The 25,954-nt window shown below is 36.9% G+C and overlaps 4 protein-coding genes and 1 non-coding gene across 7 annotated transcripts; 2 read left to right on the top strand and 3 right to left on the bottom strand.

Moving 5' to 3' along the window:
- On the bottom strand, positions 1,674–2,596 carry LOC18776092 (protein indeterminate-domain 14). Its single transcript, XM_007210102.2, has one exon. It carries the CDS (start codon positions 2,487–2,489, stop codon positions 1,947–1,949), a length of 543 nt encoding a protein of 180 aa, XP_007210164.1. The 5' UTR covers positions 2,490–2,596; the 3' UTR covers positions 1,674–1,946.
- TRNAL-AAG lies at positions 3,907–3,987 on the bottom strand. The gene has a single exon. It is a non-coding gene; the product is annotated as a tRNA-Leu (tRNA).
- Positions 5,293–8,250, top strand: LOC18776987 (deoxycytidylate deaminase). 2 transcript variants are annotated; one of them, XM_020563761.1, is made up of 10 exons: positions 5,293–5,682; positions 5,869–5,944; positions 6,115–6,154; positions 6,333–6,391; positions 6,490–6,527; positions 6,789–6,852; positions 7,167–7,220; positions 7,506–7,607; positions 7,801–7,838; positions 7,950–8,250. In XM_020563761.1, exons 1-10 carry the CDS (start codon positions 5,495–5,497, stop codon positions 7,972–7,974), a joined length of 684 nt encoding a protein of 227 aa, XP_020419350.1. In that variant the 5' UTR covers positions 5,293–5,494; the 3' UTR covers positions 7,975–8,250. The 2 variants fall into 2 exon arrangements, with proteins under 2 accessions (XP_020419350.1, XP_007208901.1); XM_007208839.2 differs by lacking the exon at positions 7,801–7,838 and having other exon boundaries at positions 5,296–5,682.
- Positions 11,008–12,757, bottom strand: LOC18775777 (F-box protein At1g67340). The gene is made up of 3 exons (XM_007211262.2): positions 12,429–12,757; positions 12,164–12,326; positions 11,008–12,071 (listed from the first exon to the last, which is right to left on the bottom strand). The coding sequence occupies exons 1-3, from the start codon at positions 12,590–12,592 to the stop codon at positions 11,355–11,357; spliced, it is 1,044 nt and encodes a 347-aa protein (XP_007211324.1). The 5' UTR covers positions 12,593–12,757; the 3' UTR covers positions 11,008–11,354.
- Positions 21,462–25,860, top strand: LOC18778128 (ubiquitin-like modifier-activating enzyme 5). Of its 2 annotated transcripts, XM_007210445.2 has the most exons (15): positions 21,462–21,570; positions 21,638–21,763; positions 22,258–22,326; positions 22,396–22,509; positions 22,629–22,757; positions 23,010–23,078; positions 23,279–23,431; positions 23,520–23,556; positions 24,021–24,103; positions 24,215–24,289; positions 24,615–24,689; positions 24,835–24,921; positions 25,031–25,149; positions 25,368–25,414; positions 25,520–25,860. In XM_007210445.2, the coding sequence occupies exons 2-15, from the start codon at positions 21,674–21,676 to the stop codon at positions 25,651–25,653; spliced, it is 1,281 nt and encodes a 426-aa protein (XP_007210507.1). In that variant the 5' UTR covers positions 21,462–21,570; positions 21,638–21,673; the 3' UTR covers positions 25,654–25,860. The 2 variants fall into 2 exon arrangements, with proteins under 2 accessions (XP_007210507.1, XP_020419525.1); XM_020563936.1 differs by lacking the exons at positions 21,462–21,570; positions 21,638–21,763 and having other exon boundaries at positions 22,396–22,513.

The raw sequence follows: 25,954 nt of genomic DNA on the forward strand, positions 1-25,954 counted from the left end.
TCATACCCACAAAAGAAAAGACTGTTTTAGGTTCTTCAATGGAAACAGAACTTTATCCCAGAGGAATCTTTTTTACTTCTTTTTTATTTCCTTCAAAGGACAAACAGTGAACAAGTGAAAGGAAAAAAATCTTACTTGTAACAAGGATATCACTGTTTTGCTATCCCTAGTCAATAACATAATGACACGTGAAAAATTATCCGATATGTCATTATGTTATTGATCGGAGATAGCAAAAAGTGTTATCTCAGTTGTATGAGAGTTTCTCTCAGTGAAAGGGTAGGGTAGTGATGGTATAATTGTCTTTGTGAAATTATGTTTGGATATAGAGATAGGGGAGCTTAAGCAATAAACCCAAATGGTTAAGAAGTGCAAAAGGGTTGTGTTCTGTCAGATCCTAGATCAGATTCTTCACTTAAGAAGATTCTGAAAACCAAATAAAGGATCAGGCTTGAAATAATTAGCCAAATCTAGATTACCCCTTTTTATCTTCCCATGCCTTCCTTGCACTTTTCAGAACCACCAAATTTTGAGACTTTGTGATTCTTTGTGCCCACTAAAATGTGTCTAGCTAGCTCTTGCTCTCTCAACTCATCAAGAATCAAAAGCCAGTGCATTATTGTAGGCACCTGTTGATATATAAATATATATTTATATTTATACGTGTCTTTGACTGATTAAATTGTATTTGTTGAAGTTGCAGACAGATGAAGCTGAGCTTTTGGTGTTGAAGAAGCTTTTGGTGAGAGAGGTCATGATCTTCCTATCCAAAAATTGTTTCTTTTTGTGTTGGATCGGAGACAAGGGTAGTGGGTGTTTGGTTTCATGAACAAAAGTTAAGAAGTTGAAAACAAGTGGATGTCCAGCTACAATGTCTTGTTGCTGGTGAAATTGGTTGCCTTTTTGTTCTGATTCATTTGCCTTTCTATATCGACATCAAGGTTCTGAACTTGACCCTTTTTACGTCAGATTTCATTTGACCATGCCATAACCCCAAAGCTGTCTTCACTTGGGTTTTCTATAGAGGTTAAGAAATTTGTAATCTTTGCACACTTAGCCTAAATCCAGGACTTGGGATACACCATGTATTTTCTACTACTTCTCCATACTTCCTTCCTTGCTTACAATGGCATCCGCACGGTAATAACGGACGTCCGCATTAGAGAAGAACTGTATGTATAGTGCTCTTTGTGTAATAATTATTTACCATAAAGTCCTGAGTTGTAACTTGTACTCTCAATGTGTCATATATTATTCTACCAAAACCCAAAACCCAACACGCTAACTTCTTGTTGTATATGCTCAGAAACTGCTACTAAGTCCATGACTGAATATGCTCAGAAATAATCACAGAGCTAGCATACTTTTTCTTTGCTCTGAATTCCATGCAATCTTGCCCAATCTTGAATCATAATGGCTCAGTGAAATGCAATTAGCTTAAAATTCTAATTTGTGTTCCTGAACATATGATTAATTGATTATTATCAGTAAGTCAACACACCAGAAGACTTGTTGCCAAGCCAACTGAAAGTTATATTAGACCATCACAAGCATGATTTGATTCTGATGATCAATCTGGGATTTTTGGGGCCTCGTTTATAACCAGCAAGTTGTCGACGCAAAATACAAAATTGAGATTCAAGCTTGACAGAGTTGGAAGACAAACAGAAACATGCATAAGCTAAATTTAGTGGCAGCATATGTATTCTTTTGGTTTGAGTCTCTCAGATAAACCAAGCAGAAGCTCATTACATATTCATATCACACAGATCACAAATTAAGTTCAAATCTCATGCCACACATTTTATTATATCCATCAAATATATTTCATTATTTTCATTGTGTTTTTGATGGAGGAAGAATCCCATCAGCAATCCAATACTCAAGTATGAGGAATGAAATACACAAAAATCTTGTTCGAATCCGCGAACCAAACGGACCCTTTTTCAAGGCCTAAACCTTTGTCTGCAAGATTGGCAAGTGATCTCCATGCACGTAGAGTCCATCTGAAGCATTGCCTTCTCCTTCATTCTCTCAGCTTTCTCCACTTCTTCTCTAGCCCTCTCCCACATGTGCCTTGCACGTGTGAACTCTGACTGAGCCAATTCCATCTCTCTCCTTGTCAGCTCCCTCACTCTCTCTGCATAGGCCTTTTCCATTGCAGCCAATCTGATTTGCTCAGCTGCTTGCCATTTCAAGGCCTCCACACAACCAGCTGTCTTGGGCTTCAAGACATCAAAATCACAGACTGGTTTTGACACAACACAATGATCTGAGGAAGAAGCTGCCCTTATTGGCCTCACACTGATTGACAGTTGCAGGTCAAGGGAATTAGGCCCTTCCAATAATGCATCCTGCACCGCTGCCTTCGATGACCGGTGATACCTTATCGATGAATCCGACGGTCGAGATGTCCTCTGTGATGAAGAAGAGGTCATCAGGTGAGGAGAAGGAAGCAGCTGCAACTCCTTTTGATCATCTCCTTCCATTGGATTTTTTTTTTTTTTTAAAGGAAGCAAATAAAAGGTTTGATGAGTACAGAGGAAGTGACTAAGGTGGTGTGCTGACTGAGGCAATAGCTTGTGTGAGATGCCAAAAACTTTGTGGCTACATATATACAACTCAAACATGCTCAAATTACCATTGTACCCTTGCATAGTGCTAATTCTAAGATAAATTGGAATAATTCGGGGATTATTTAAAGGGTCAATGAAACTAAGAAAGGTAATCTAGAAAATCAAAAAAACCAATCTAGGGAGAAGTTGAAGGAATTGACTAATCAAGGAAAATAACCAAACGAATAAATAAAAGTCAAAATAACAAACAAAGCATGATGATTGACAGTAGAGATAATTAAGGACATATGATTCCTGAATATTTCATATATTACAAAACAAATTTTGACTATAATTTATTTGTTGTACCAAATCATACTATACTAGATTTTGATTGACAATCTAATAACATAACATATCAATATATGGTAAGTCGGCGTTATTCTAAATCATGACTGAATGCAAAAGGAAGTGCCTCCTCCTTAAGGGTAAGGGTATTTTGGTAAAATCAGATTGGAAGATTTCAACACTGTCCGTTTAAAGGAGAGCCAAAGGCTAGGAAAAATAACGGATCACGTTATTGGGCTATGAGTGGCCTTTTTTGTGTTCATGTGGACTCTTTTTCTCCTATTCTTATAATTAAATTTCTTTGACTTTTTCTTTTTTTGGGAGATGAGGATGAAAGGGTGCGTAATAATTACAGTCGCACGTGCGCTGGGGGGTTTTTTTGCTTATGTTGTGGGCTTTTTTTTTATTTTTATTTTTTAAATAAAAATTTTGGGCATGGATTTTAGCTTTATGGTAGGCCTAAGGTTGTCGGCCCTCTTGTACGAAAAAGCGACCCACTTTTCTTATCTCAGCAGCAGCTCACGCCTTCAGGCAGATTGGCACGTGGGAGGGGCACACACACACCCAAGTGAAAGTGTGGGGCTGACCATGATTGGCTCTCTGACCCTGCCACTTGGACCGTCCGATCACTGGTCCCATCAACGCTCACCTTTCTTCTTCTAACATCATGTGATTGATTGGGAGGTTCATCAGATAATCTTGGGCTTGTAGTTGAGCAAACAAAACTTGCTCCCCGCTGCTATCTATTCTACTATTGGATTTTTTTATTTGTTCTTTCATGTAATAGTTGGATTGGCTCACGCCGTGATCTCAAGTGGTCTTAAGTTCAAGCGTCAATGATTTGTGTTTGTGAATTTTCTCCTCTACTTTTTGACAAAAATATATATATAATAAAACTTTGTTATATTATTTTTTGGTTTTATTTTGAGTTTTTCGTAGTGTGTGTATTTCTATCATTTTCTCATTGTCAAGAAAAAATAATAGCAAAAAAAAGTAAAATGAATGTTGAGAGTGGGATTTGAACCCACGCCCTTTCGGACCAGAACCTTAATCTGGCGCCTTAGACCAACTCGGCCATCTCAACTTGATTGCTCTAATCTACAAAACTTGTCTACTTATCATAAAAGATCAACGGTACCATTTGCCTACTATTATACCAAAGCTATTTAAAGCACGTCAACATACCGTTTGAAGGAGACAAAAGGATGATCACAAACGTTTGCTACCAAAAAAATTCTTCCAATAAGTAAAAGGAAAAAATGAACAAATATTTCAATAGCGGAGCCACAAATTGCATAAGTTGACACATAAAAAATGGCAACACAACTTTTTTTTAAATAGGAATAAGAGGATACAAGTTAGGAGTCTTCAAAAGTTCATTGAAATCGATCAATCCAATAATCTAGTTCAATCTACCAATTTAATTGAGTTTTACCTATTGAATTTGGCAATTGAAAACCAATTTAAGTGAATCGATTTTCTGTGTTTTCGTGGATAAAAATCGGCTAAAACAAACTAATTAAATCTTTATTTTTCTAAAAAATTTGGGTGTGTTGATACTTCATGTGGAAGAGTATTCTCCCAAATAATGCCTGCTGGTAAGTAAACATTTTTTTGCTTACGCATGTAAATCGGATCAAGGACATCATAGTCCCACCAAGGAAAGGCCCCAAAAACATAGGTTGTTGGTATCTCTTTGTCTCTAAGATGCTGCCATAAAAATTGTGTGGAAAGATTTTACTTTAAAGGAAAAAGTTGTAGGTTTTTGGGTGGGCAAGGTGCATGTGAAAGTTCGGGAATTGGGGAAGGCTTTAAGGGTGTGTGTGTGCCCCTAATCTATATTATCAGCTTTTTGGATCTGCCCAAATAAACCCACCTCATTTGAGGTAGTGATGGAGGTCACTCAACTTTAGGACAATGATTTATTTATCATGGTCTCCAACTAAGACCTTCATCAATTTTCTTCTTTTGGTTTCCTCCTCCTCACCTCTATCATGTATATCAACCATAAAGTTGTACCAGGGGAGATAATGGCGATTTAAAGTCCTCCTTTGGAGGACCTACAGTTGAACAAGTCACAAGTAACAACGATTGGTAGTCTCTCGAACTCGAATGCACACACACATGATCGGTTTACACTATAATTGAGATGTTAAAAGTATTTATCCTTGTGATTTTTACTAAGATTAGTTGTATGTGCACACACGAACGACAGTCAAAATTCATCCGAGCACATTGCACAATTCTTACTACTATATCCGAGATCTCTAATCGAATCCCTCTTCTCCAAATATCGAAAATTTTCAGGTCACTTTTGCACTTTCCTTATTGAAGAATTTCTGTTATATGGGCTGATAGATTGGGCTTAGGTTTAGCCCACCAAAAGGAAAGGACCATTGGATTGGGCTTTTTTTCTAAACAAAACTTCCTTTCTCCAAAATAATAATAATAATAATAATAATAAACACACAAACTTACCAATTCTCCATCCAATTTTCCCGCTATTTCTTCTACCACCTTAGCTCGAAGCTGGAAATTTTATCGGGAAAGTGACAGTGCAGTGCCCCCAAAGCTTCTCCCTATTCAGCTCAATGAACTCTCGCGAGCTCGCTCTGGTCTCCACGGCCACTGTTTTCGGGGCCTTGGCCTCTGCGCTCGCTTGCCGCTTCTTACTTTCAAACCCTAAAAAGCAGTCTACCAAGCTTGATTCGTCTGAAAACGGCCCCGTCCCCAGGAAATACTCTTCTCAGAGCCCATTTGACCCCTCAAAACGCAAAGGGTTAGTGTAAAAAATGCCAATGGTTTATAAAGCCCTTTCATTTTGCTTAGATTGTTCTATTTCAGTACCAGGTACACTAGCAATTAGTGACCACATTGTACAAAAATGCTTACTCTTCAGTTATACTGTTACCCTAATATTGGTTTTGTTTCATTTTTGGATGTTATTTTTTGGTTTTGATTGCAGATATTTGTCATGGGATGATTATTTCATGGCAATTGCATTTTTATCAGCTGAAAGATCCAAAGACCCTAACAGGCAGGTCATATTCTCTGCTCTTTTTTGGTATGTGTGTTGATTGAATTTGTAAGTAAATGAGGATCATAAGATAATTGTTGTGAGTAACAACAATGACAGGTGTATTGAAGTGCTTTAATTTGTGTCTGATAAGAACTTGGTGCGTTAGAACTGACATTGATTGGCGGTGTATAGGTTGGAGCATGCTTGGTGAGTGAAAATGGGGTAATTCTAGGTGAGGATAAGATTATTTGAAAGGAATTCTACATGGAATTGTTAATTACTTCACATTGTAACGTTCAGAGGTCATATGGTTCTTATTTTGTGGTTTACATTGTCTATGATTTTTATAATCATTGAATTTTTCCACATTTAGCTCTCTTTGACTTCCAGGGTAATTTCTCTTTCTTCAGGAATTGGGTATAATGGGTTCCCAAGAGGTTGTTCGGATGACAAGCTTCCTTGGGCAAAGGTTTGTAAATGCTATTTGATAAAAATTTGAAGGGAAAAAATGTGATTATTGGATCATACGGTAAGCATTAATTAGTGAATCTTTCTTTTCTTATTCAGAAATCCAGAACTGGGGATCCTTTGGAGACAAAGTATCCGTAAGCTTTTGTGCTTTCTTAAATTCCATTCCTGATTTGTGGTCTGCTGTTTATCGTAAGAATTAAATCTGAAATTATGTTGAAGTTGACATTTAATGTCTGTCTTCTTTCTAGTGCTCTAATCAAATTGATTCTTTCCACAGCCATCACATCATATCCTATGATTGTGCTTCATTGATTTACTGATTTATCCTTTTGCCGATTTATAGAATTCTATCCGGAACTCTGGTTGTTGCTTATAATCTTTCTAACTTTTTGCAGTTATGTTTGTCATGCTGAAGTCAATGCTATCCTAAACACCAACCATGCTTCTCCTGCTGGACAGGTTTGTTACACTTCCAAAGTCTCATTTACTATGAATGTATTATGTCAATCTGCTGGCCCAGTTAAACCATACCTACCCAAGGCCTAGTAGTGTTGTGTGAATTCGACTAAATTGTTGTGCTTGACCAACTTGACCTAAGACCATCATGGGGCACTTGGGATTGAGATGTTTTGAAGCTTCTGATGTAAACTCAAGTTCTAAGATGGAATCTCAAGTTTTAAATAATTGTTGGCAATTTTTCCTGGTTACTTTGTTAAATTTTCCCGCTGTGACTGAAAGTACTGAAGGAATGTTTATTCTCTATTTCTTTGCAGAGGCTTTATGTGACCATGTTCCCCTGCAACGAGTGTGCCAAAATAATCATTCAGGTTTGTTACTATGTGTTCTTGTGGTTATATTTTACAGTATATATGAGTATGGCATGCCCTTGCTTGTGTCATTTCCACCTCCTGCCTGCACGTCCCTCCCTAGTCCCTCCCCAACCCACTGAAAGTAATAGAAATATCCAAAATTTTGCTCGTTAGTAATGAACTTGTAAAGAGATTGTAATCCATTTTTTGTTATTGCTTTTAAACTACATTTTGTGTATTCAGTCAGGCACGTTGCCATTTTCTAACCTGGTATTTTTTCTTCTTACACCTTCTTTCTTGCAGTCAGGAGTCTCTGAAGTTATATATTTTGTGGAAAAGCAGTTAAATAATCCAGATGTTGCCTACATTGCTTCTCACAAACTACTTTCATTGGCTGGTGTGAAAGTATGTATCGTTCATTTGTTGAACTGTTCTCTCATCTCCCAAATTCAATTGAGTTTGCTTAAGCTTTCCTGAAGCCTCAAGAATTAGCCATTAGGCTTGTAATCTATCGAGCTTCACATTTTCTTGTTTAGATGAGCAGTCCCTAATAGCTTCGCTAATGCATTACTTTTACAATGCTAATATGCATATGCAGGTGTGTTTGTCCATGTACACATGCTGTGTGAAAAATTGGTATCCAATTGAGTGAACCTGCAAAGAATTGCTTGAACTTTCTCTTTTACGCTATACTATACAAGAGCGCAAGACCTTAACAGATATCTGTATTTTCCGTCTTATTTGCAGGTCAGGAAACATCAACCACGCATGAACCAAATTTTGATCAATTTTGAGGAGCCCTAGAGTTCGATTCTTATTTTATACGAAGCTTGATTCATCGTTTGTATCGTCTGTTACCATAAACTGATCAAACCCAGTTTGTTGCTCTTAACAACTTTCCCCTGGTTGTGTATGCATCTAGCATTAGGCTGTTGTCTCTTGAGTCATGTAATATTTCCCCCTTGTAAACTCTGGTCTGATTGCTGTAAGCACTAAATTATGAATGTTTGACTGTTGGCATGGAAGATAATATACCGGATTCTATGAATTCGCACGACACCAAGAAACCCTATTGTTATCTTCTGATAGGAGTAATTGTCAACATCTGATTTAGTCATTGTTGCCATGTGCAATTTGTACACCCATACACGATACAATGAGACTCATTTTCAAATGGTATTTGTAATTTCTTACAATTCTACTAGAAAATATTACACTCCACCCGTCTGAAAAAAAAATACATGTTTGAATAAAAGTGGGAGATTTACAAAATTATTATAATAACCATGCATTTCAAATGCCTTAACATAAAAGGTTTGACGATACCAATTTTTCTCTTTGGTTGGTTCATGATGATGAAATTGAATTGAAGAGTCTTCGAAGACTTCTCTTGGGTTGGTTGGCCCACGATGAAAGTGAAATTGAAAGGAATTAGCAGTTCCGTATTGTATAGCTTTCAACCGTATCAACCCGCAGAGGCATACACAATACGTGCAGTATAGTGCCTCCTACGTCCAAAACCAAATATTTAAATTGAAATGAGTAGTACTACTGTAGAGTTTGTTTATACCTAATTAAACGGCCTATTACCACCGGACACGTGGACAGGATCCACTCTGATCACAGGACCCCTTCGGCATGCTCCCTACCGAAGCCATCTATCTTGGCCCCTTTTTACCATCAGACACGTGTCATGCTCACAATCCATGCCTGGAATCCCACATCGGAAAAATGAGCACAACGCACACCTCCCAAGGTCTATATAAGGAGACCCATATCCCCAAAAGGAACAGATCAGAACTAACGGTACGCTATCGTGTGATCTGTCAGTTAACCTTACTAAATCCATACTTATTTAAGCATCGGAGAGCCTTCGGCCGGTACCGCACCAGTACCCCAAGGATTTACCGAACGCGTCCTTTTGCAGGTACTTGACCCTCTAGAGTGGACCACTTATCAAGGACAGGGACCTACCGAAGGGACATTTTGACTAAGTTGACGAATTACGTATCAAACCACTTTTTCGCATCAACAGAGTTAAACTCAAAATCCAAACACAGGTGAGAAGAGGTGTTGGAAAGCGTTAATTTGTATATTGATAAAGTTAAACTTAAATAGAACTGCTCAACTATTGGGAAACTCCTAAAGACTTGGTAAACATAACAACGTGCAACATGACTTCCTACAGAATAGGATAATCAATTTATTTAATTAAAAACAACTGCTGTAACTAGATAAAATCTTAACAACTACAAGTCTTCGACCCGACCCTCGATGCCATATTATTTGCTAAATGCTCGTGAGTGATTTCTGACCTTGCATGTAAATGTGTCTCTCTTTCAATAAAATCAACATACATCACTAGTTAGAAATTAGTCCGTCTTTACATGACTAAATGTAGCATTTAATCACCTCCTTCCTTGCTTAGGATGTTGGTTTCTTTGGCTTTGGGAAGTGTTTTCCCGGGTATGTTCTTGGATTCTTGGTGTTTTGGTGGTTTCATTTTTGAAGGAGTTAATGAGTCTTCGATGGTCGGTTTATGTAGTGCTAGGAATTTTTAGATTTGTAGTTTTTGTATTTGTTTTGGTGTGCTTGCAGTTCTTTCACTCATTATAGTCATGGTGGCGATGTCTCGGTCTTCATGGAGGCAACGGCAACGGCACTTTGGCATTTGGTGGTGTTTCTACTTTTGGTTGGTCCTGACTTTATACCAATTTTGGACTTTGACTTTATGTCAATTTTGGGCTCCAACTTTATTCATGTTTGAGTTTATTTCTAGTGGGCTTACTATTGTATTTGTTTGAATTCATTTTTATGAGTTTCACTATCGTGTAATTGCCATTGCCTTTCTATTAATGAAACTTGATTCCAACCAAAAAAACGTAGCATTTAATCTTAAGATATAATGATATACGGTGGCAACTATTTATTCCATTAACCAAAAAGGGAAAGACGCAAAAGAAAAGAAGAGAAGATGATGGGAAATGCACAAGTGGGCAAACAGACCCATCGCCGTAGCTTTCTGCAGTACCAACACCAAGAGAGGGAGAATCAATTTATTCCTTAATTAAATGCATTATTGCGACTTGCGACTTAATAACCATCCGCCATCACTGAAACTTATCACACCAACAATTATTATTGCCACTGTCTATATAGACTTATAGTACCCACAAGACCACGAATTATTGGATTTGGAGTTTGGACACAAGTTCTGTTTGGATTACGAAACAAATTTGAAGAGAAATTATTTTTTATATTATTTTTCAAAGGATAGGAAATGAAATGTTCATTTCTCACGTTTGGGAATGTTGGGAAAGTAACCAGGAGATATTACTTTCTTTTTTTTTCCATGTTTGTTTTGAGTATGAATGGAAAATAAAATTGGTATAAATTTTCAATTATATCTATATTAAATCAAATAAAAAAGAATGTATTTAATGATATATTATAATTCTAAATTGTTAATAGGGACAAAATGTGTATTTAATGTTGGCTCATTTTTCCAAACTTTTTCATGATAAGTGAAAACAAAATCCAAGTTTGGAGGAGGGCTTCACTTTTCTCCAATTTTTTCATGTACTATGCAACGATTTCCTATAATTGGACTTATCAAACATGGGAAATCAATTTATTTCCCGTCCCCAAACCTCCTTTTCCATGAACTAAACAGGGCCTAAACTCATTTGCACCGTTAAAAACGAGAGAGAGAGAGAGAGAGAGACCAAGAAGACAATTTAGGCTAGGACAAAATTAACAAAAGTATGGAAATCTAAGCAATCTTATTAGGTATAATTCTTTAAGATTGCAAACTAAAAATAATATAAATTAGACAAACAAACACAAATTACAGGTGCGATCCCTGTTTTTAGCATGTTTAATACCAACCTTCCAAGTCATGCATGCATGATTTTTGGGGTTTGAAATTTGTAAATACGAATTTGCCCCACTCCCAAACCTACTTTACATTATAACAAAAGGCCCCAACATAAATATTAATTCATATATAAAGGCAAATATTGCCCCTTCTGTTCTGTATATCGTACATCTGTAATTTGCCAAAAGGAAAAAGAGGAAAACCAAGCGCACCCAAATTAATTAAATTTCTCTCTTTTTTCTTGTCCTTTTTATATTATTAATAATTAATATTCATTATCCAACGGCCACATTCTCACCATCTCCACCCTCCACCAGTCCCCCTAACTCACCATCAACACCCAGCCACCGTTCGATCGGCTTACATTTGACTTTGTGCCTCAGCTTCCAATCAAGCGCTTGACACCCACGTGAGCAATAATTCACCGTACCACAAACCGAGCACCTCCTAAACTCGTGCGGCCTCGTCTCGGGCCTCCCGCACCCCACGTGCGAGCACAGTCTCATCCCTTGTCCCGATATTGCCCGACCCGACCCGAACCACTCTTTCAAAAACCGGTTCGCCGGGTGGAGCTCCGGGGCCGGAACGTTACAACCGAAGTCACTCAGCAGCGGGCAGCTGACCAGCCCCGTGAGGCACGCGTACAAGTGCTGGTAGTGGTGGGACCGCCACGTGGCGGAGCGTAAAACGGACGCGAGCTCCCGCGCGTTGGCCTGGACTAGCAAGCGGCGTCCCTCGGCGACGTTTTGCTTGACTCCGTAACCGTCCTGGAGGCAATGGCCAAGTTCTCGAAGCGCGTCTACGTGGCCGAGCGAGGCGGCTCGAGCGCAAAGAGCTACGCCGGCTCGCAGGTCCTTCTCCTTCTTGGAGCCCCCGCTGCCGTTGAACTGAACCACGGCGAGCGAGTACAGCGCCGGCGCATGAGATCTCATCGCGGCTTTCGCCATGAGTGAAGCTCCACTCCCTCGGTTTTGCAAACTGTAAAATCGGATCTGTAGCAACAAAAAAGTGAATTTATTTTCCAAAAACTTTAAAAAAAAATCAGAGAAAATTAAATAAATTGAAATTAGTTCAAGAGACTGACCATCCCGAGAGTGTAGCAAGCTTCGATGTTACCGGCGCTCACGCACTGTTTGAGAAAACGGTGAGCCGAATCGGACCAGTTCTTGGCTCTGATAGCAAATGCTTTGGGACCGGCTTTGGATAATACCACAGAGTGAAGCCCCAAGCGATTCAATCTTTTACACCTATTTGTTTTTTTCCAAAAATATAAATAAAAAATTAACTACAATACCAAAAGTCATGGAAGAACCACCACAAGGAGCGGAGGTAACAAAAGAAGTGCTTACGTGATGAGGATGTTGATGAGATCGGACGGTGAAGAGGCGGAGGAGCTGAGCTTGCAGAGGATGAAGACGACGAGATCGTCCGGTAAGCCGTCGAAGAAATCTGACTTGGCAGTGGTTCTTCGCGAGCTTTTGAGCTTTTTTCTGTGCAGCGTCATCATCGTCATGTGTAGCTTGCCTTATCTTCTTCCTCTTCGTCAGATTCTTCTCATATTCCAAGCTCTGTGTGAGCCTCTGTGTGTGCGTTGTGGTTTGTTTGGAAATTTCTCGGGTCGGGTATGGGAGAGAGTCTGAAAATGGTTCTGGCTGTTTCTCTTTATCAGCGTCGTGATAAAAGACGAAACAAAGGCCTTCGGGACGAACTTATATACAAGGGGAATGAGGGAGACCAAAAGACAAGCCATTGTGTGGAGCCCACTAGATTGATGAAGAAAATTAGTTAATTCAGTAAAATAAAATTAATTAATTTTTAATCTGACTAGAAAGAAAATTAGTTTTGATTAATTTTAGTGGGAAATAAATTGGATGCTCTGATTTTAGCGGGTTTTGCGGTTCAGGCTTTGGTGAGAGACCAAACGACTGGTCAAAAGACTCATCGTGGACACTGAGCTAGCTAGGCCAGCAGGAGCAGGCCCAGTACACTGTGTAGTTCAGCTGAACTGATAAAGTTTTGTTTTTCTTTTCTCAAGCAATATTTTTTATATTAAACCTGAATTTGTTTTAATTCTCATTGGTGTTATTGGACAATTTTAAATTTGAACTCCCATCTCTTTGTGAAAAATTATCATGAGTTTGAATTAAAAGGTTATAAATTAGTTTGTGTAAATCTAACTTTAATGTGTGATAAGATAATGTCGAAGCGTATATTTTTTTATACAAGTAATATGAGGAGGGGAGTTTTTCTCACACACATTAACAATGTGTCATGGAGGTTTAAACCTGAAAGGACTGGTTTACAAGTCAAAATTATTTTCTACTGGACTATATTAGCGTCGAAGCATTTGAAAAATACTGTTTTTTAAATTGTTTTTTACTCATGATGCGTTACATGTTTTCTTGTCAAATGTCATAGTCATATCTATGAATTTAAAAAAACTTCGATAAATTCTACGATTTATTTCATTATAACTTGTGTAAGTATGAAATGAGCTCATTATTTGCACATGGGTTACATTTTCTCGTAATTCATATTTCCTGCTAAGATTCAAAAAGCAAATTTACTCATGTAATCAAACTATGATCGACTCAAATCAAAAGCTAATGTTGAAAAATAGTTAGGTTTGCCTAACTATTTTAATGACACGTCATGTGATTTAAATTGGATTTTTAGTTTTGGTAGTTACAGCATTTTCCTTATTTTCCTTATTTTGGAATTGTGCACGGTTAGACTCAAACTACGAGCAGGGACGGACCCAGGAATTTTGTGTCGTGGGGTCATAGTGTAAAAGTTCAATTTTTTTTGGGGGCTTCAAGGCTTGGTGGGGAAGAGGGTTAAAGGTTTGGGGGGGGGGGGGGGGGGGGGGGGGGGGAAAATTGGGAATTTAGGTTTTAGGGTTTAGAAAATAGGTGTTTTGGAATGAAAATTCGGGAGGAAGAAGAAGGGAAACTGATCTGTGTTTTTTTTTTATAACACCTGGACCAAAACGACGTCGTTTTGGCCAGGTCTTTTAAAAAAAAATTCGCTGGTCCAAAACGACGGCGTTTTGGCCAGTGGGTTTTAAAAAAATATTCGCTGGTCCAAAACGACGCCGTTTTGGCCAGCGAGTTTTAAAAAAAAATTCGCGCGTCTGGTCCAAAACGACGCCGTTTTGGCCAGTCTGTTTAAAAAAAAAATTAGAAGCTGGCCCAAAACGACGCCGTTTTGGCCAGCTTCTTTCAAACAGAACAGAGCCCTGTTCATCTTCTTCTTCCTCTTGTCTGCAAATCCCCTCTCTCATGGGGTCATACCCCATTTCAAAGCCACCTTCTACCTTGCTTCCATGGAGTCCATGGGGTCGTTTGACCCCATTGACCCCACTGTGGGTCCGTCTCTGACTACGAGGATGGCCAAAACGCACAAAATTTGTAGATGAACCATTTTAGATTTTTAGTCAAGAAGATGAAGTGCTATTTCACACTTGGGAGCATGGATAACGCTGGTTTTACAGCTATCTTGTATCAAATAACCTAGAAGCTTCTGAGCACCGTAAATAATTTGAATATGTTTAAGCTTGGCAGAAAAATACATTGACTAGCAGACTATTAGTCTCAGGTTCGAGCTCTTATGGCATTTTAGTTGTGTAAGAAACTCCCCTCTCTTGTAATTTAGACTATCATGTACTAAATAATAAATAATAAATACTTATACCCCAACCCACTAAGCTAATCCTTAACCACTATTATCTTCCTGTTTAAGATACATAAACAGGATTAAGCATGATTTGGTAACTATTGGTGCCAAAGTTATAATACTATGTACCCTTTCTCTTTTCTTTTCTTTTTTCCTCTCAAAAGGAGAGAGAGTGCAAAGGCCGAGAATCAAATTCTTAACGTGAGTGTTATAAGTCTCAATTATTACTACTTTCTCGTAAAAAAATACAAGTTGATAACATATGTTCTTACTAAAAAGTCTTTTTTTTATTTAAAGCGTGTTACTTAAGGAGATAACAGTAATTTAGACTTTAAACCCCATGAATGAAGGGGAGAAGAAAAAACATGCAAAATATTATGTCCGTAAATCTCCGGGATCAATCGCATGAAAAACATGGTTCTTAATATGTCACTTTTAATTTATTTTTAGGCCGTCTCAATGAGTGACGGAAAAGCCAAACATTGTTCCTAGTCTTATGGAGCTGTAATTTCATCACGTTCTTCAACTTAATCTCTATCATAAAATTAGGTAAGACATTCAATTTTCATTCAAATATAATTTCATGTAAGTATATATATTTTTTTTTTTGGTGTTTCCAAATTTTATGTATAGTCGTCACAATTATATGATGCCTCCTTTACCCATCTATTCAATATTGCATTTTCATAGCATTGCGCATGGTGGTGCAAGTTGAGAGTTGCAAGTTGATGAGCTGTGAGAGTTTTGCAAACCAAGTTAAGATGGATATTTGTGTGTGGGGACACAAATAAAAATTAATAAAATAATAACAATAATCCCAACTCCTATAATTGGGATATGGAAATATGGATTTGGATAAGGCTTGAAGATGTGGAGTTGGTGGAACACAAATCTTGTCCATTCTACATAGTTTGGTAGAAAATGAGTGATGCATTGCTGCCAAGCCTGCCATATGCCACAAGCATGCACCTTTCAAAAATTAACAATTCCCCCTTCTTTTTTTTAAAAAAATAAATAATTATCCTTTTGGTGTTTAATTTATAAAATCGTTCCATAGCTCAATGTTTTTTTTATGATATTTTTAATTGAGATAGGTAATAATATACTAAATTTATTTGTTATAGGATTTGAACCGAAAACTTTGTATGAGAAAGTAATCATTCTAAACCACTATATTAATGACTCCTTTGTTTCTTTAGCTCGATCTTAAACTAGACCCAAAGAAGCTAAAACATCAAAATCGAAGGTCGAATAAAAATATCCATGCATGATGTAAAGCATTCGCAATGTGGGTGTTGTGTTGTTTTTGGTCCAAGAAAAATAACAATATAGATATATATATATATATATACTAATTTGGAAAGGGGGGCTAATTTGCATGTTCACACACTTGGCTTTACCGATTGGATCTTTGCCTATTAAGCTAGCAGCAAGCCATCAATTCAAGCTTTTTTAAGGTTGGTGCGACTATGACTTTAGACTTTAGTTCATTACATATGGCTAATGCTAAGGACTTGAAAATAATTTGAACCAGTGAGTCGGCTGTATCTGCATCATTACTGAAGCCTCGTGAACAACTACTTCATCTTTTAGTTACGCTAACTGACAACTTTGTTAATATCAAATTTCATTTGTATTACCGACAAAAGTTGCGTCCACATCTTTTATGGGTTTGTGAGCATGATTCATTAATTTAAGGATATATTTGGTGATTAGGATTGCATTTGAATTAAGATGTATGATTGGTTGGATTGAAAAGGATAAGTATTCTAAATTTATCGCGACTCTCGGGTCTTTAATTTAAAGTCAATGAATTGAAATAATGGGATTATGAATCTCACCTTATTAGTAGGTTAAGTTATTCTTCAAAAGTGCATATAATGGGATTGTGTGGGATATATCCGCATTCATTTTTTTAGTAGATTAAGCTAATTCAATTTTGTTACTGATTCTACCCATCGAACGAGGACAAATATTAGTCTATACCTTAAAGAGATGGTGAACATGTCGATCTAATCTAACAAATTACAATTGTATTGCAATATGAATTTGTATTATTGAATTTGCTATATATACTATATTTATTAATTCACATATACGAGATTTGCGTTGAAACTCATTTATCGGGTCTCAAATTTATAAGAAAAGATATCAGCTATACGCATTGTTAAAATGCGACTGTGTGATGCAAATTAATAATTTTATTAATATAAGTTAGAACTAGGGACGAACCTAGCAAGGAACTAACCTGGGCTATAGCCCAGGCGACTTTTCTTGTCTTTCAACTCAAAATTACATTTATCCCACCACTGCTAGCTAGAAGGTTGACTTGCAAATCTTTGCAAAAGATAGAAAGAGTGTAAACATAATAAAATTTTTCCCGATTAGTATGAAATTAATGTTGGCTGATATTCGAAACTATTTTTTTCTTTTTGAAAACATTGGAAACTGTTCTACATCAATTCTGAGTTGATAAACATGTGATCAACTATTTTTAGATTTTTTGAAAAATCATTCATATCACTAGCTTTCCTTTTGTTCAGGCTATAGCTAAAAGAATTACTTCCATTTCATTTTGTCATAGGAGTTTCTACGAGAAAATTAGTCAAAGACTTTTATTGTCATGAAATAGAGAAAATTCTGATAAATATTGGTGTTCTTGCTTATATGAATAATATCGATCAGTGAGATTTAATGAATTAATTAGTTGCTGACAAATTGTCTTATATATATATTATTTAATAGGTTATACTTTTATAATGTCGGGTCAATATAAAAAACCTAAGAGATATATAAAAAAACTCATTGGAATTTTTTTGTTGTCAATGAAATTCACTCATATCATTGAGTTTTCTATCTTCTTAGTAGATTTGTACGTTAGATATATTTAACTCGCTCCATTTTGAAATCCTAAGATCGTCCCTGGTTAGAATTTAGAAGTCAGCTCAGTTAGAACTTATTGTTTTCCCCATACAATTCTTAGAAAATGGTAAACTTTAACTTGCTCAGCATCCATGCGGATGCGGTGTAATTATATACGTGGTTGCGTTGCGTGATGCATAAACCTCTTATATAATCTTCGTCTTCTGGAGCAAGTTATCTCAATCAGACTTAATACCTCATTTGAGTCTCTAAGCACACACACTAATTATAAGTTATAAATATAAATAATTAACAACGGTACTACTGCAGCAAATAAATATAATGTGAATGATTAGTATAATATTCGTCCTCTCAGCAGCCGAGAAAAACATAATGACAGCCCACGTTTCGAAAGCGACAGACATACACCCATAATTCACTTTTTTTATATAAAAAAATTAAGGAGAGGTAATTAGCCATAATAACAAGCAAAGTTGCATCATCAGATCAGGGGGGTTATTTTCAGATAACTTCTAGTTCATGGTGGTCGGTCAATAGCTCTTGTTTTATATTCACATGATTGTTTTCTTATTTACTTGGATATAGATGAGCAAGTAAATGATGCAAATTTATGCTCAGTCATAGATTTCGCGTATTGACCTCGCAACTTAGGAGGCTGAAAATGACTGATGTAAAGTGCTTCATATCTGAATTAACTTTTGTGGTGTAATACCAAAAGAAAAAAGTGCTTATGACTTATTATAGAGAGAGAGAGAGAGAGAGAGAGAGAGAGAGAGAGAGAGAGAGAGATACTACCACCCTTTCAAAAGCAGCTTAGAAGAATGCATGTAGAAGTGATTATAACTCTTTGAGGGGCATAATCACAACAGCCAGTGCTTCTTCTTCTCACATGCATGCTTTTGGAATGAGAAAACTTAAAAAGAGGCAAAAGGGTCAAGACCCAATGAGTGATTTAAAGTTTTTGAACCCAAAATCATATCCTAAACAATGCTCATTGTTGAAGAATTCCCAAATCTAACCAAACAACTTTTAGGGTTTGGTGCAATGTGATAGACATGAATCAACACCCTGAGGCATGTTAGAAACCCATTTATGCTCCACTTTTATGTACCAATAATTTCCTCTACTAAAGAAGAATATATGCGACCCCATGCTCATGAGAGCATTGAGGCCTCATTACTTGATTGGCATTCATTGTTGTAATGATATGCATGGTGTGTTGTTTGCTTCTCTTCTCTTCTCTTCTCTTCTCCCAGCATCCCGATGCCAAAAACTTGACTACCACAATTCAACCTGACACAAAATGTGCGTGATATCGATCAATATAGTGATGCCTAAGGTTGATTTTTAGGCCATCAGAAAATGTGGCTCATATCAATTTGTCTTGTTCCTTTTTGTGCACGCTAAGGTCACATACCAATAAGGACCATGATGTTCTACGCTATCGGTTTTATTATGAGCTTTACTGTTGCTATTGCAGCTATAGGGTTGCAAGCCTGAGAAGTGACAACAGCTTGCCTGTCTATTTTTTGGTCAAACCCAAAAAGTTCACAATGAAAAAGCCTGTAATTTATACACCATACACGATATGCACAAGCTTGAATCTACAAGTTTGGTGGGGCTTGATAGTGAAGGGAGCTTTGAATCATGCAATTCACCATAATCAAAATAATAAAAGATACATCTTAATCACAAACTGAATAGACGCCTTAATTATTTTTTGTAAATTTTTTGTCAACAATGAAAGAAAATCGAACCCTTAATTTATAAATCATTCCAACATTAATTGGCCTTCCCTACTCGAGCTAACCTAATTTTTGTATGATTTAGATTAGCCCAATTTCATGTACATGTAAAGCTTTTTTCTTGATTCAATTCACCAAAGAATATATTCCTACCCCTCCATCTATTTCCTGTGGGCAGAAGTGGTCCAATATTCTAGACAGTGGATAAAATTCAAACGCATTGTAAATATATATAAATATATGCATGATGGGACACCACAATCTTCATGAATTGTTCAAGGCATCATCGTATATAAATCAATCTATATGGAGATCCCTTGCAGATTGAGTTTTAGCCCCAAAAGCAATCTACTAGAATAGTGCAAACCAATGCATTTCTTCCTAGATGCATTAACAATCCAATGACTGCCCTACCTCATACAAACACAAAGAATCAAACAATTATATTTCTCAATAAGTATAGTTTAGGCACGAACCATTAATTTGATATGACATTAGATTGTAATACACCGTTCATTTGAATCATTAATATATCAAAAAACCGACGAGAAAACATCACCTTATAGCATCCTTATCTTTAACTAATAACATGTGATTAAAATCAAATACATTACTGAAAACTGAAAAGTGTGTGGAAATGTATAGGAAATTCAATTATTTTTTTGAGGTCAAAAGCATGATACAACTTACAAGGTTGACAAAAAATGAGTGGCGGCTGGTGAGTGGCGTATCAAACTCTATTTTATTATATTCCGCTCTGAAATTTCGCTCCGAGAAACAATTTTTTTGCTTTCCACATAATATGACAAGGAAGTTGAAATGTTTTCTTTCACCGTGGGCTCCACCTTTTGCATTTATTTATTTATTCACATTTTTAATAGCCCTCACACACTTGTCTATTGGGCTATCAAACCATCCACCAGGCCCAATGAAAATTAGGCCTCAACGCGGCCCAATAAAAAAGAAAGTGATTTATTTATGCCATCACACACGCATATTTTTTTTTTTTGTCACTCATTAAAGAGAGGGAGTATTATATTGGACTATCTCAAGATTGTCTTCTATATGAATCGAATCCATATACACTTAAGAGGGGAGAGGGGGGAGAGTTTGACCCAATTTTCCACTGTAGTGCCAGCCCATGTGCGTGACACACTTAGACATAGGTGAGGCCAATTGGGTTAGGGCAGTAAATCTGTCTCCTTACACCCAAGTTTGAGCCCTCTTCCCTAGGGGAACGGCAAAAATTCCCGCTGGGGCGAGTATTCGTCGGGTCCCCGACCCTAACGGGGGGAGATTTTGGAGCTAAACGAGTATCGGGTACGGGGATCCTCGAATTTGAAAAATCTCCAACAAGTATGGGGAGGGGATGGTATTGGCGTCCCCATTCCCGAACCCGACCCGAATATATATATATGTTTATACTTAAATAAATAAATATTTATAATATTTATATTTAACCTTAAGTTAACCTCCATCTCCTAATTATTCATAATCTTCTCTGGAACTTAAGATTGATATGATTTAAAATAGTTGAGATGAACTTTATAGTTAATTTGGATGTGTTGAATAATAATTTAATATGAAACTTAATGTTAAAATGTATGATAAATATTTTTTTATGCAAAAAAATCAGAGATTTGAGCTGGGTATGGGGGATAGTCCCCCGATGGGGACAGGGACAGGTATTCTCCGAAACCTATTAAACGGGGATAGGTTCGGGGACAGGGGCGAGGATGGAGAGCTGGGACGTGGATGGTATTGTCATACCCGCCCCCTACCCGACCTGTTGCCATCCCTACTCTTCCCGTAGATTAGATTAATCTAAAGTAATAACTTGTATCAAAATAGCCATCATATACTTGGAGCCATTCCATAGTGAGAACCTTATTTATGACCCTTAAGTAAGACTCTATTTCTTAATTGTTGGATCAGGCTAACCATAAGTTCCTCACTATAGAATTACTCCATGCACTTATATATTGTTCTATTCCATACGATCCTTCAGGCCCAATTTTATTGGGCCTCAACTCCCCATAAAAAAGAAAAATAGCAAGTTGGTTGTTGGTCCACTCTCAGTCTCAGTGCAGCTCTCTAGGCTCTAGCAATGCGGCAACAGTGAGAGCTGCCTCCAATTTGGCAAAAAAAATCCACAACGGTAAAGTGCTAGTAAACGCTCGCAAGAAAGGTAGCGATTCTAGCGAAGCGAATTTAAGAACGTTTTTTTCTTCCGTAAATTAATTATCAAAACACAGGGATTCAGCTGCGGCTTCGATCGAGAGAGAGAGGCAATGGAGGTGGAACTGAAGGAGATGCTTAACGACCTCGAATCTCTGAAGAGATCGCTAACTGATCCTTCTCATCATGCTCCAATCGATCAGGTATGTCTCAGTTCTGATTTATTTGAGATCTAACAGAGAAATTGAATTTTAGTTTGGAGTTTACTGGCTTTGATCGGACTACTTGATTTGGCCTGAATTGGATCAATTTCGGAATTCTATTTATGGTTGAATATTGTACTGCTATGTTTTAGTATTTTACGATGCCTATTGTGCTACGGAAAATTTTGGCCTAATCCATAAATTGGAATTGGTTTTTATTCATTTAGTTATTTATTGTTTGCATGCTTGTATTTGTTTGTTCTTTTGGTGCTTGTGTTTGTTGCCTGAGAAAATTAAGATAAAGAAACTAGGATATTCAATTATATATACTTAGTTTGATGTTTTCTTTATGAAAAATAAGCAAATTATTGTTTGATATCGGGAAATGAAGTTCGAAGTAGCGGAATACTGATAAGTTTAGTAAAAGCTTTCTAAATTTTTCTTGTAGAACTGACTTTTTTTTTTCTTTCTTAATGAATTTTTTTTATCTGTAGCTACAATTGCGTGTGGAACGCCTTACTAGTCTTGCAAGTTCTGGACCTGTTCGACGTTCGAAAGTGAAGGTATTTTTCTTTTGTAATTCTTTTAGGTGATGATTGTTTGTTCATGCATTTTACATGTTACGCTGACAGGATATGAGTGCCGAGGTGGTAGATAGCAATCCCTACAGTAGGCTTATGGCACTTCAGAGGATGGGTATTGTGGAAAACTATGAAAGAATACGGGACTTCTCAGTTGCCATTGTTGTCTGTATTTATCTCCTCTTTCAATGTTCCTTTTGTTATTGTAGATTTGTTCTTGCCACTGACTTGTAGTGATGTCCTATTTGGTTTTTTTTTTTTTTTTTTTTTTTTTTTTTTTGCAGGGAGTAGGCGGTGTAGGAAGTGTAGCAGCTGAAATGCTAACGAGATGTGGTATTGGTCGCCTTTTGTTGTATGATTATGACAAAGTAGAGTTAGCTAACATGAATAGGTTATTCTTTCGACCAGAGCAGGTATTCATACTTGTTTTCTCATCCGTTTCTTTTTGAAAATTTTTCTTTACTAGTTTTGTCTCAACCAAGTCATTTAATGCTTCAAAGATTAGATGCTACTGCTTTTAGATTGAACCAAAGTTCTTATTTCTTGCTGTTGTGTTGTTACTTTAATCCAATTTTTTACATACCAAACATCATTTTATTTTCCAAGTTTTCATGATTATACAATTTATAAATTTTCATTCAAATGTGATCTGTTTTCCTTTTCAGAGCGGTATGACAAAAACAGATGCTGCTGTACAGACCCTTTCAGACATAAATCCCGATGTTGTGCTTGAGGTAAGCATTTCTTAGGATTTTTCCCATATCTAACTTGATCACGACTGTTAAAGTTCATTCGTCTTGAATTTCCATTTACACTTTCTAGGCATAGAAGAATGCTAATATGTCAATGCTCTAGTATGGATACTTATATATTTGATGGTTCCATCTTAGTGTCCATATTTTGTAACCATGCTGAACAATTTCTTTGTTCTTAGAGCTATACACTGAACATCACAACAGTGCAAGGTTTTGATACCTTTATGTCCAGTTTAAAAGATAAATCATTCCGCCCAAATAAAGAAGGCAGTGGAGTGGACCTTGTGTTAAGCTGTGTTGATAATTATGAAGCAAGAATGGCTGTTAATCAGGTATGAGGTTATAATTATGGTCTCTTCCTTTCTTCTGCTTCCAAGAAACCTGTTGTAATTTTTTTTTCTTTTTCTGACTGTTATACAGGCTTGCAATGAATTGAATCAGACATGGATGGAGTCTGGTAAGCAAAATACTTCCTGCATTTGTATTACCCTAAGTGTAATATTAATTAAAAGACACACTGTGGGTTACATGCATTGAAATGCTGATTGGGTGAGATGAGATCTAATCAGGACCTAAGTGAAGGACACACATTTTGTCAGATCAGATATAAATGGCTGAAGTTCACGGTGGATGAGATGCATGCATCTCAGCCGTATATTCTTTTGTATGTGTATTAGTAGTATGTATGTATGAGTCATATGGTCAAGCATACCCGCATTTTTTAGACATACAACTTTATTCTGCATGAGTTTTCTTAATCAAAGAAGCATACATGCTATATCCTGAAAATCATTGTGGTTGTTATCCAATCAATATTTACGGCCTAGTGCATGTCATATAGGAAAAACATATACTTTTTCTTTTATATGCAATACATGTATGCTTTACAAGAAAACTCACTTGAAGAACATAAACATTCAGGTGTGTCTGAGGATGCTGTTTCAGGCCATATTCAGTTGCTGATTCCTGGTGAAACTGCCTGTTTTGCATGTGCACCACCTTTGGTATGATTTTTTGTTTGAATTTTAATGATGTTTGAGGATTCTCAGTGAGGAATATGAAACATGAAGACTTGAAGATTGATTTTTATTTCTTCTTGTATATCTCTTTCTTAGGTTGTAGCATCTGGAGTGGATGAACGTACACTTAAGCGGGAAGGGGTTTGTGCTGCATCTTTACCTACTACTATGGTAAAATATCTCTCCCAATCTCTTGGTGGCTCTCCCTTTCTGGGAATTTTATTATTCAGACTTGCTAGTGTTTGTATCTTACTGGTAGTTTGGTTGAAATTCATGTCTGGAATCTGGATGTTGGTACTTATTATTTAAAAGAGAAAGAAAAGAAAAGAAAAAAACTTGTCATTGTCATCGAATTCAAATGAAGATGATGCTTGGCTTAGTTACTCTGTAGTATTCAGGCTGTGGAGACAATCTATAGTTGGTTGATTGATGTGTCAATATTTGATTTGGTATGGATGTCATTCGTATAGCAACTAAATTTGATTTGATTTTTTAGGGAGTTGTTGCTGGGCTTCTAGTCCAAAATACACTAAAATACTTGCTGAACTTTGGAAACGTCTCCCCATACTTGGTAAGTCGTATGTTGTATTCTCTCTCATCCTGCTTTTATTTGGCAGAACATCTCAAGGGATTTAGTAATATATTAAGGTTTAGCATTAAATTGTTTCTTCATTGCAGCATGCTGATCAGCCCGAATTTGGTGTGCTTGATTGCAGGGATATAATTCTCTTAAAGACTTCTTCCCAACCATGGAAATGAAGCCAAACCCTCAGTGTTCAAATTTTGCTTGTCTAGAACGGCAGGTAAAGAAACAAAGATCTAGCACTCGTGCACCCAAACTGGATCTAATGATTTTTAGACATTCTGTTAGTTGGTTTGGCATTGATGCTGAAGACCGTATCTACTGTGCAGAAAGAATTCTTGCTTGTAAAGCCAGCTAGGGATGCTGCACTTAAAGCAAAGATGGAAGCTGAAGCATCATCATCAGTTACAGAATGTCCACTTCATCTTGATAATGAATGGGAAATAAGGTACTCAAATTACACAGTTACACTAATGCCGCCCTTCAAAAAAAAAAAAAAACTGGGCACATTGGGGATATTTTCTCCGTTGCATGTAAAAAGAATGACGTGCATTTGAGAGGAATAATTTCATGGAAATGAAAGCATACCTATGGCAATCAAACTGTGCCATAGGTTATAAACTGAATAACATGCATTTTATCATTTGATTTGTGTTGTTTTTGCAGTGTCGTTGATGATAGCGAGCCAGATAGGATAGAGGCCAAAAGTGCAGGTAATTTATCCTCTAATGTTTCAAGTTCTTAGCAATTAGACGGATTCCACTGGAAAATCTCGCATGTCACTTCTTTTCTCATCGATTTCTGTCATTTGGTCTCAGATGCTCTACCAGAAGGTCTTGTTCGCGAGCTTCCCAATGCAGATGAGTTCCAAAAATCGCCTACCGAAGCCGCAGATGCTACTATTGATGACCTAGAAGATCTCCGGAAGCAACTCGAGGCCCTTAATTCTTAAATTATCATATATTTTTTTATTTGTAGCCCTCTTCGAAATTGATCTGTAGCTTCATTGTTTCTAACTTTATAGTCGCACCCTGAAGTGAGGGTGTACATGAGGTGGATAATACTAATCTCCATACATGCAAGACAGTTTTCTGAGTGTTACGGTATCTGGGATTTTTGGTTTAATTCTCAAATTTATACACCTTGCAATTTAAACTCTTAAAAAATTGTGTTCTTACATTTTCCAATAATATATTTTTTTTTGTGTCAAAAATGTACTCTTTACATTTTTCAATTTATACTCGACGTACAGC

Source organism: Prunus persica, chromosome G5 (assembly GCF_000346465.2).
Source record: "Prunus persica cultivar Lovell chromosome G5, Prunus_persica_NCBIv2, whole genome shotgun sequence".
Lineage (NCBI taxonomy): Eukaryota > Viridiplantae > Streptophyta > Magnoliopsida > Rosales > Rosaceae > Prunus > Prunus persica.

Excerpts from the sequence above, each read along its gene's own strand:
- LOC18776092 (XM_007210102.2), bottom strand. The coding sequence starts at position 2,489 with ATGGAAGGAGATGATCAAAAGGAGTTGCAGCTGCTTCCTTCTCCTCAC.
- LOC18775777 (XM_007211262.2), bottom strand. The coding sequence starts at position 12,592 with ATGACGATGATGACGCTGCACAGAAAAAAGCTCAAAAGCTCGCGAAGA. Across the intron at positions 12,327-12,428 it reads CTCATCAACATCCTCATCAC|GTGTAAAAGATTGAATCGCT; the intron begins GTAAGCACTTCT and ends AAAAACAAATAG. Across the intron at positions 12,072-12,163 it reads CTTGCTACACTCTCGGGATG|ATCCGATTTTACAGTTTGCA; the intron begins GTCAGTCTCTTG and ends TTGTTGCTACAG.
- LOC18776987 (XM_020563761.1), top strand. The coding sequence starts at position 5,495 with ATGAACTCTCGCGAGCTCGCTCTGGTCTCCACGGCCACTGTTTTCGGG. Across the intron at positions 6,392-6,489 it reads ACAAGCTTCCTTGGGCAAAG|AAATCCAGAACTGGGGATCC; the intron begins GTTTGTAAATGC and ends TTTCTTATTCAG. Across the intron at positions 6,528-6,788 it reads CCTTTGGAGACAAAGTATCC|TTATGTTTGTCATGCTGAAG; the intron begins GTAAGCTTTTGT and ends AACTTTTTGCAG.
- LOC18778128 (XM_007210445.2), top strand. The coding sequence starts at position 21,674 with ATGGAGGTGGAACTGAAGGAGATGCTTAACGACCTCGAATCTCTGAAG. Across the intron at positions 24,290-24,614 it reads CATCTTTACCTACTACTATG|GGAGTTGTTGCTGGGCTTCT; the intron begins GTAAAATATCTC and ends TTGATTTTTTAG. Across the intron at positions 25,150-25,367 it reads GATAATGAATGGGAAATAAG|TGTCGTTGATGATAGCGAGC; the intron begins GTACTCAAATTA and ends TTGTTTTTGCAG.